Raw genomic sequence first — 10,639 nt, 5'->3', positions numbered from 1 at the left:
CTGGAGGTGACCTGTGCTGATCCGTTCATGAGAATTTGAATATTTCTGGAGATATTCTGATGACTGATGTACGTCATGTTTTTATGCCCTCCGCGCTGGCGACAGCTGTGAGCTGGAGGCGCTAATGCTTTCATGCTATCTGTCCTTTCTCATGAACATGATACTTCAGAAACACCTTGAGAGAATGTCATCAAATTTAGCTCAAATGTCCACTGGGGATTGAGCGTGAAAAGGAAAAATGTGTTGGTTGCAGTCACCTCACATGAAGATGATATCAGAACATGCAGAGGAGACACATCCTGGTACCAAAAACTAACTGCTTTGAGACGAGTTGCAATGATACCATGGAGACGGGATAACGACTTTAAGAGGATACGACGCCGCTGTCAGACAACGAAATGGAACAAACTTGCTTTGACAGCGTTCCAGATATCTCTTGGGTTGATCATCTTTGAAAACAACTTAGTCCGGTCTGTTTCTTCACATTTTTAAATTTCTCTTTTTTAATTAAATTATTGCATCAAATAAGGACCTAATGGAGACATATTAGTTCTCTTACTCAGCTCGGCAACAAGAGGCAGCGGCTCAGTCAAGGTGAATAAATTCTACGTGCCTTTGTCTTCTGAACCATCATGATGCCTTCAAATCCCCTTTAATGAATATGTATTCACACATCCACTCCTATAATTAACTTGTTCATATGCAAACCAATCATGTCTCGTACCTATCGTACACTTCACCCGCTGAGCTCCCTCCGCTGTCTCCGGCTGATGTGTTAATTGCACCTGTATGGTGTCCTATAACTAGCTTTGTTTATGGTTATCTATCAACTTACGACACAAGTCTTGACAGCCTAGGCTCTTGGTCAGGCGCCAGCATCCTATTGGCTGGGCAGCAGTGAGGCGGAACAGAGATGAGTGACAGCTAACGTAGTGGTAGGAGGAGGGGGCTGACGGATCACTGACAAGTTAACAAGCTCTGCCATCATACCAGCCTGGATACCCTCAAATGCAGCTGCTGACCTCGTATTTGCAACTGGAATATTATCACTGCGGGACTTTGAGGCGATGCATTGTGAAATAGAGGTCACGCACATGTTTGCCAGCAGGCCTGCAGATGCGAAAGTGGACAGTGAACAAGCAGCGAGCAGGAATGCGACCAGCCGAGGGTTCCTGGTGTCTCAGCTGCAGGAGGGGCCCTGATGTGCCACTACCTGCCCATGCACATCTGTCCGCTCTCCGTCTTCCTCTCAATGGCACCCTCGCCTTAGATCATCTCCTCTTCCTCTACGCTTGAGTTGCACTTGGCCTGCGTGGAAAAAATGTGGACCGTCTCTCGCCTCTCTTCTCCCTGGCACTTTGATGTCTCAAGTGTGATTGCTCTTGGACTGTAGCCGCTTTCCCTTGAAGGTTTTGACATGAAAAGCAGGCTGGGCTCTCAGGTTTATCCTGTGGCCGGTGATCCAGGACTAAAACAATCAGCCCTGCTCACTGCAGGATACGATTACCAGGGAGAGTGAGGCACCGAACATAGGGGCTTCCTCAGGCATGAAACACACTTTTCCTCCAAGTTACAAACACTTTACATGTGTTGATTGAATTAAACCAATCCACATTCCTATTAATAGATTTCACTTTGAAGTTAGTGCAGGTAGTTGACATTAAAAGGAAGCTACCAGGGGTGATGTTTGCACAGCGCTGGGCAGCTGAAATTCAACATTTGTATAATGAATTAAAAAGAAATGAGGCCAGTAAATGCAGTTAAGATCGACCCGATCTGATAAGTAGGAAAATGTGACATGTCATTAACAGCAGAGGCATAAGTGACAACCCTTAAGCTTCACTTACACTTTCATTAAATATTGATTTTATCTGCGCCAGTTGCTGCTCCATCTTGCAAATTACACCAGATATATTCCCACGACATTGTAATTGATGATTATCATCCATCTTCTCATGACATTTGGCAGAACTCTTGTTTTATGAGCTAAAGGGCCATCACTGTGGATGAGAATGAATAATAATGTGCAGCTTTCACAGTCTCCCATTATGTCAGATTGTATCTTATCACACAGAGGGCAGATTGTAATAGTTAATCCACTTCAGCCACGTCTGTCAAGGAAAAAAAAAGTGGTAAATACCACCTTTTTCGTTAAAGCACATTAAAACTGATGCACTTTCTGCAAAATGAGACAACATGATTTCGCCTGTGAGTGTTAGGAACAGTTTTGGAAGATAATGCAAAGTGCAGCCTGAAGACACATTTTTAATTTTTCTTCTATTGTGGAGCTAACAGGAATTTTTTGTCATGCTCATGGGTTACTAGAAACTATCCGACGGAATGATCTGAACATTTCTGGTGAGCTGATGAAACTTGAATATGGTTGGATGCAAAATTTCCATTAAAAAAAAACAAAAAACTGTCCTGGTTTTCAAAATTAATAAATTATGTTTTCATGAAGGAAAAACAATTAAAAACTCAAACAATTATGGTAATTTCTATATGTATAATTTTGTGTATATAATAATATTTTAGACGGATTAGAAATAGAGAATTCTCATACATGCAGGTAACTTTTAAAATTTTTTTTATTTATTTTATGAAAAGTGTGTTTTTAAAATTGGGAAAATACCCCCCCCCCCCCCCAATCTGGTGATTTTTAGTTTTATTCAACCAAAGTAAAAAAAAATACAACAAAAAAAACACACGTTTGAAAAGGATTTAAATGCCCCTTTTCCCTCTGATTTGCAATGAATGAATGCAAGCTCAAACAAGTCCATTTCAAGTTGAAGCCATCCGAGGGGCTTCCCATTACTAAACCCACAGATAATGCACATTCTGTCTATGCAGCTGAAGCTCTGCTAATGATACAATGATTGCCATTTTAACTGCGGATCTCCACTGTCACCTAGTCATCCAGGGAGCTAGAAATACCTGAGAGACGAATAAAGCGCGGCATGAGCCATTACTATTGTTGTCTTAATGCCTCCTTCAATTATCCACAAGCAGCTCTTCTGAGCAGCGTCTGACAGAACCTCCCCCACTGGTTTTCACCAATTTTGTCCCTGATTATCTGGATCAATAGGCATTAAAGGGACACAGGAGGAGAAACACAGTAGTTTGGGGGGTAGGGGGGGTGGGGGTCTACTTTCAGACAGACCAGAAATCCCTGTAACTACCTGTGTGCCAGGGACAAACGGAGATGGCTATTCAGTCGTCAGTCCCACCACACACAGTGTTTATTTAGCCGCGGCTCAAACCAGACACTTCTAATCTATTTTCCTTTTCACCACAGAATTCAAAAACCTAGGAAAAATAGTTTTTTCAAACTCAAACACAAATACAGAAAGAAGTGTTTAAAGTTAGGGTTTGTTTATGCTCACTTCACTCAAATCTTAAAGATGTTTTTTTTTTTAATTTTCAAAGCAATGTCGTGAATTAAATTATGCAAGAATCTTTTACAATTCAGATGTAGTCCGTCTCAACAGGAGCTCTGAGGAAATCCTGATCAGTCAAACCCTAATCCTGACCTCTCTGCCTCTGTGACGGCATTAATTTAGTGTTTGAACAGGTGCGGATGAAACGGCCACAGGTGAGGGAGCACAGGAATGACCATCATGTGACTCACCTGAGCTCTGTCCAGCTGCCTCCTGTTGCCTCTGCCGGCAGATCAAAGCTGCCTAAGCTAGCCAGTTTTCTTGCCGGTGACAACACTGACAGGGGGAATGTTTTCACTGCTGCCCGAGCTGATGAGCAGTTAGCGAGATGCGTTGTTAGGTGATATGTACCTGTGGATTAATTGTCACACCTGTGTTTAATTCACATGGACATCAGTCATCACAGATCCATCAACACTAAGCTACAGCTGGCTGGCTTGCTCAAAGAGAAAGAGTGCTAATAATCTTCCTGTCTTGGCTGTTAATGTGCTGAGGTGCTTTCATCTGAGATGGATAAATCCTTTAAGTGTTTGGTAACACTTTGACTACTGTCTACATACTTTACAACAATAGTAATCGTAAGAATACCATCACCGCTAATCGCTGCGATATCGACACGCATAACCAAACATGTGATATCACTTTAAAGCAGCCTGATGACCTTCTATGTAGCTATGATGCCTTCCAATGACCTACACAGGCAAACGTTCGCCCCAGAAGACAAGAGGCATTAAGAGCCAAATAACAGTCATCGGTGTCGGCCACAATTCTCATATCAATGCAGCGGTAATTATAAACAGATTTGGTGAAAACGACATTAAAAAATGTCATTGGAACTGAACGCATCCTCAACTTTTTAAACTAGATTTCATCAGCAGGAAGTAGAAAATAGGAATAGTTTGTACTCCTGGAAGGCCAAGCTTCTGGAACAGATAATCTTGAATCTACAGCTGAATAATTTCATAATTTTGGAAAGAGCAAAGTTTTAAGTAAATTACATTACAATACAGCAGCAGCGAGTTGCCAAATGTAATTGCGCAGAAATATTCTTTACAGTGAAAGCATGCACCACTGTTGAGCAGCAGAGATTTGTTTGTGTTCTTTGTTGCTACTCTATAAATGCATTACTTTGAAGACTGAGAGTGAGTTTGTCTCATGGATGTGGAAAGTAAAGAATCGCTTGAAATCACAACTTTAAATTAAAAAAATCAAAGAAATGAAATCAGCAGCAGAGATCCAGGATCTCTACAAGGATGGCTAGAAATTCAATGAATTAGCTGTCAGATTTGTAACTATAGGGAGGAGGGTGTTTACCTCGGAACCTGTGGTTCTGGGTCTGCTGCATTCAAGCTTGTTGTCCAGCTCCCCCATCCCCACCCCCACCACACACACTTTTTCATTAAGTCCCCTTTTAAAAGTTTTCTTCTTACAGTACTTGACCTACGCAAAGTAAAGTCAGATAAGAGGTGTTTTTAGAAGAAGTACATGTCCAAACAAACATTCTCTCAATCAAGTTCTTACGCTCGTAACTGATTTCCGAACCAAAAGATGTTGCAACTCATCACACGGAGATGAATTTCATCAGTTTAGTGACAAACTCATGGTGAATAATACAAAACTGATAATCCACTGAGAGATGTGGTTGGATTTTCACCTCTGATCTCTAAACTCTAAGAGGAGATCATGTGACTCAGCCAAGGGAAGAAGAGGATTGGAGGATGAAAAACTAAGGTGGGACCACCTCCACCAGTCAAGCCTCACCTTTACCGTGTACCTGCGCTCAGCCCTTCATATACCGCTGCTCCAATCCCACGCTAGACCGTTGTGAACATCTACTGGACACCTTCACCTCGGACATGCTTTTCACCATTTCACCAGCGTCCCTGTAGGAGACAACCAGGCCCTTGTCAGTGAACTGACACTTAGTATTGGACTGGTAATAGCATGGACATGTTTGGCCCTGGGCAACTGGTATCTACTCTCCTGCCTGCAGTTTTCCATTCACCTGCAGCTCACTTTTTCCCTGCATTCCCAACCCGACTGGGCTCTCAGGCTCAGATTCTGATCCCGGGGCCCTTTATCAGCTATGAATCTTTGAGGAGTTATCTGCAGCCAGAGCCGTGTAAGGAGGCGTTGCTCCTGGCCACGCAGGCGGTCAGTATGGGACAACTCGCAGAGGGAATAGGTGAGTGGAAAAAACAACAACGGCTGAGACGGAAGAGACCTACATCCACAGAATATCGTCATCCTATTTTTGCATACTGTCATTTTGCATCAGCTCTTGCTGAGGTTTCTTCCATATTATTCTCTCTTAAAGGAGGATTTGAGGGCACCATATGTCCAGATTGTTAAGCCCCTCGAGGCAAATTTGTGATTTGTTACATTAGTCTATATAAATAAAATTGACTCAGTTAAGACAGTCAGTGAACGCCATCTGATTGTAGTGTAAATGTTTACAAAAGACTGGCTAACAGCTTGTAACTAACAATCAATTATCAAGCAGTGTTAAAGTGGGGCCTAATGATTGCTGCGCTAATTATCCAATCTAGAGCCATTAGTTCCTTGTCACCCGTTGGCGATTGTGTAATTGGTGCTTGCACTGCGCTTTCCAGACGAACAGAGGCCAGTGAAGCAGCGTCGTGCACGGGCCAACTACAGCAGCTGGCAGCTGGAGGAGCTGGAGAAGGCCTTTGAGACCACCCACTACCCAGACATCTTCATGAGGGAAGCCCTGGCCCTCAGACTGGACCTCATTGAGGCCAGAGTGCAGGTAATTGGCGCGCGCACACACACACACACGCACACACACACACACACACACACACACACACACACACACACACACACACACACACAATATTGGCTTCATTTTTCAACTGATATTAATTTCTCAGTACAGTGTCGACACAAATTAAACTCTTCAGCCCCGCAGCCGTCCATCAGTTCCAGCTTGTTTTGAAAAACACAGACTGAAAAAAAAAATCATAATTTTCACAAAAGTGGAATAATGATTAACTATTGGAAAAATTAAAATACAGTCACTAAAGCAGAGAATAAAAAATAAGTTGTTATTATTATTTAATCATGAAATTACTGACATGCAACCTAAGCAAAATGTATCTCTGTGTAAATGCCATATATTTCCTCCAAAGAATAAAATGAAAGAAAAAGTTGACGTATTATTCTCTCAGTATGCTATCGTTTTCTGTCCTTTGTTGCTCCGCCTGCGCTGAACATGGGAAAAAAAATCCCTCTGAGTATAATCTAACTTTGATGCTACAATTTTTATTAGATATGCACAGGAACAAGTATTTCTTTTATTTGCCAATATTTAAAATCCTAAATGTTCTTCCAGGTTTGGTTTCAAAACCGCAGAGCCAAGATGAGACGGCAGCTAAAACTCCAGAGCCAGCATGCAGGCTCTTATGTAAAACCAGACGATGACATCTCTGACAAAGCGAACAGGAGTTTAAAACTTCACGCCAAAGGTTCTGAAGGGGAGCACTGGGAGAGACAACGGGAGGAAGAAGACTATCCCTGGACAAAAGCCACTACTCCTGCGACGCTAAGCCTGCGTATGCATCCTGAGAGCCAGAGGTCAGGGCAGTGGGAGAGGCTGCAGGGCCCCAGCTCGGAGGAGCTCCGCTCCTCTAGCATTGCCAAGCTACGGGCCAAAGCCAGAGAGCATGAGGCTGAGATCCACAGTACTGTAAATATGTCAGGAGGTGACACCATGTCACAAACACAGGAAACTGATGTTGATGCTTGACCATTTTCCTTTTTCCTGTTTGTACAGATAATGAGAACTTAAAAAAAACAACAACAGACCAGCAAAAGGCACCAGCAGAACGTGTCTTTCCTTTTTTCTTTTTTGGTACAAGGAGCCACTTGCTCATTGACTGAATATGTCTGGAACACAAGACAGAGATTTTCATAGCGGGAGGCGGGCCTTCCCAAGGGGGAGGAATCCTACGTTAGTTTCTATATGAGTTATCAAAATCACACATGTCAAAATTGACGTGATTTTGTTAAGGAAATACTTCAGCAATGAAACAGCTCTTATCTGCATTGAAGAGAAAACGAATAAATATCGTAAGACAGATATTTTTGACATATTCAATGTAGTCTGAAGTCATGTCCCACAAGCTGAGTGTCTCTGGATTGAATTTGAAACTGAACAACTAAAGAAAGGGCGGGGGGGGGGGGGTAGCTCAATGGCCCACAGTCTCAGACGTGGAAATATAAAATGTTATGTTCTCCTAAAAGATAAATGAGTTCCTAACTCGTCACATTATTTTACATTTTTATCTCAGTACTGCATCTCAACTAAATTCTTTCATGATATTTTATGGGCCTTTTTATTTGATTGAAACTGAACTTTTTGAAAGTCTCTTGTTTTTCCTCTGTTTCAATGTCAACAAATCAGGCAGGTTTTTTGTTTTTTTTCCGAATGAAGGTGACCGCATCATTCTGTCAGAGCACAACTGAAAAGGAATCCGGTCCGACCATTTGTAAATGATGTCACTGATGACGAGCTCGTCACTGACCTCTCGGGTTACCGTCTCAGTCAGGCAGGGTCTCAGCAAGCAGCCGCACGTCCCCACAGGAAACAATGGACGTCGCTGAAAAGTAAAATCACAAAGAGTGAGTTTACATGTCTTTGCGTCAGAGACTTCGGTACACTGTTTTACATCCCATAAAACTGAAGAGGAAATTTTTTTTTTAGCATTTTAATGTCTGATTTCACTAATCTATGTCAAATCTTAACAATAACAAAATAGTGAGGATGCTGAATAATCAATGATGATGTCAGGCAAGTGGACATGTTGTGGATATAAAGAGTTTTTTAGTAGTTTTATGAAACTTATCTCAACAAAAAAAAAAAAAAACCACAAACTTATTCTTGCTCTGAGCTTCAGTGCTAACAGTTGGTCGGTGCGTGTTTGAGTCCTGGACACATTATTTGACTCAGTCTAATGTATCCGGATATGACGAAACATGGAAAAAAGCACCATGTCTTCCCAGAGTTTTCAAAATAATGTGTTAAATTTTATATGGTGGATTACTTTTAAATATTAGCTGATGAAATCCAGAGTTACAACTAAAAACACAATTTAGTAATGTTCCATGACACCTGCATGTAAATCATACACGCATTGTACAGTTTGTGTGCCATAATACCGGTTCATGTTCCACATCTAATTTCAGAAATACGCATGAAAATGAGACACATTCTTCCACTATTTATGAGCATCCACAATAAATGTGACCACACATTTGCTGGGGAGTGTTTAAGAGTGCAGTGTGACACTGCCCCCTTCTGGGCAGAAAGATGTCCTCAGACAAGATAGACAGTTAAAACTTCTTCATTCATTCATCCATCCATCGTCTTCCGCTTATTCCTTACTAGCAAGGGTCGCGGGGGGGCTGGAGTCTATCCCAGCATCTACGGGCGGGGTTCACCCTGGAGGGGTCACCAGTCCATCACAGGGCCAACATACAGAGACGAACAACCATTCACACACACAGTCACACCTACGGTCAATTTAGAGTATCAGTCAGCCTAGTCCCCAAATTGCATGTCTTTGAACGGTGGGAGGAAGCCGGAGTACCAGAGAGAACCCACGCAGGCACTGGGAGAACATGAAGACTCCACACAGAAAGATCCCGCTCCCGAGCCGGGATTCGAACCCAGAACCTTCTTGCTGTGAGGCCACAGTTGTGCTCTGACAGAATGATACGGTGCGTTGCCACTGCACCACCATGCAGCCCAGTTAAAACTTCTTGTTTTTAGAAATAAACTAATAAATGTATATGAATTATTGCATGCATGTGATTTGAGGATTATTGTTTTTATCATTAGTAGGATAAACCATTCATGTATCATAGTGTTTGTTCCAGTGAATGAGGTCACTCTCATTTTTCAGCTCCGGTGGTGAAATAATTACCTCCCTCCTGTTCCGTTTGTGGTACAAACATTGAGGCCTCTTTTCAAAAGGGAGTTTTTTTAGTTTCAGCCTTATCCAGCTGGGTTACTGCTTGAAAGTTTCTGGAAAGGTACCTTTGGTATTCTAAAGTTTTATGGGACACGCTAGTAGGGGCTAATGTGGTCGGAATCTTTATATGACAATAGCTGGCCTCATTTTGGCCTCAATTAGGCCCTACACAAAGATGAATGAGGTACAAAAAAAAAGTGTGTCATAGATTCATTCAAATATTTTGCCTTGAGCACACTGATCCTGAGGTCTGATGTTTAATTATATGAGAAAACTACATTTTTACACATTAACTTCAAACTGATGAATTTCATGACTCTTTGAAAAATATGTTACACTTGCCAATTTATCAACTCTTAATTCAGATGACTTCGTAACACCTAATTTCAACAGCATCACACTGTTACAGACTCCAATGAACATTTAAATAAAATGACCTTTACCTTTCTTAAACAGATTCAATAAAAAATGAAGATTATGAACCTCATGAGGTGAGGATTTATCGCAGGGCAGCTGCATTAGTTTTATCACTGCGTACCTAATAAATTGGCAAGTATTGGCAAGTGTGACTGGCCATATGTAGCCTGTATTTATATGGATACACAGCAGCATCATTTGGTATGATAGTTTGAACTTTTCTCTTCACGCTATCAAACATCCATGTCTTCGTACACCAGCAGCAATCATGTAAACTAACTCAATGAAGAACTTTAAGATTGCAACTATATTGCTGCTGCAATTTGCTGTTAATTTCCAGGAAATCCAGACGCAGCTCCATCACCAGGAACAATTATTTAACCACATTATAGTTTCCGATCATAATTAGAAGAAATGTGTTGTACAGTATAGGACCCGGTTCTTGATTCAAGCTGCAGAGAAGCCAAACAAATGCAATGTTACCAGTGAGAGCTGAGGCACTGTGGGTCTATAGAAGAGACTATTTTAAGATTTGTTATGCAACCCCTCATCCTACTAAATGATGATTCATGTTTGACACTGTACATAATTGTCTTTTGTAATGGAATGGCTGAGATGTTTTAATTTGGACCCATAATTAAAGCTTTAATTCGTAATTAACTTCCTGGTATTCAAAGCTGATTTAAAAACTGTCTCTAAATATCTTACAGGTATGGAAGCCCATTTCTGCCAGTTTGTTCACACTATTTCTTCCTCCACTCCTGGATCAGAGGTGGGAAGATCAGTTTT

General features: G+C 41.6%; 1 protein-coding gene across 1 annotated transcript; it reads left to right on the top strand.

The window, feature by feature from the left end:
• Positions 1–5,225: 5,225 nt before the first annotated feature.
• LOC147244875 (uncharacterized) lies at positions 5,226–7,359 on the top strand. The gene is made up of 3 exons (XM_086185074.1): positions 5,226–5,622; positions 6,050–6,207; positions 6,793–7,359. Exons 1-3 carry the CDS (start codon positions 5,382–5,384, stop codon positions 7,204–7,206), a joined length of 813 nt encoding a protein of 270 aa, XP_086041200.1. The 5' UTR covers positions 5,226–5,381; the 3' UTR covers positions 7,207–7,359.
• Positions 7,360–10,639: the final 3,280 nt, after the last annotated feature.

This window comes from Aulostomus chinensis, chromosome 18 (assembly GCF_037954235.1).
Source record: "Aulostomus chinensis isolate RoL2024-O1b breed Wild chromosome 18, RoL_Achi_v1.0, whole genome shotgun sequence".
Lineage (NCBI taxonomy): Eukaryota > Metazoa > Chordata > Actinopteri > Syngnathiformes > Aulostomidae > Aulostomus > Aulostomus chinensis.
This window is presented reverse-complemented; position numbering and strand designations above follow the sequence as displayed.

Coding starts and splice junctions, on each gene's coding strand:
- LOC147244875 (XM_086185074.1), top strand. CDS start 5,382: ATGGACATGTTTGGCCCTGGGCAACTGGTATCTACTCTCCTGCCTGCA. Junction 5,623..6,049: donor ACAACTCGCAGAGGGAATAG/GTGAGTGGAAAA, acceptor TGCGCTTTCCAG/ACGAACAGAGGCCAGTGAAG. Junction 6,208..6,792: donor TCATTGAGGCCAGAGTGCAG/GTAATTGGCGCG, acceptor ATGTTCTTCCAG/GTTTGGTTTCAAAACCGCAG.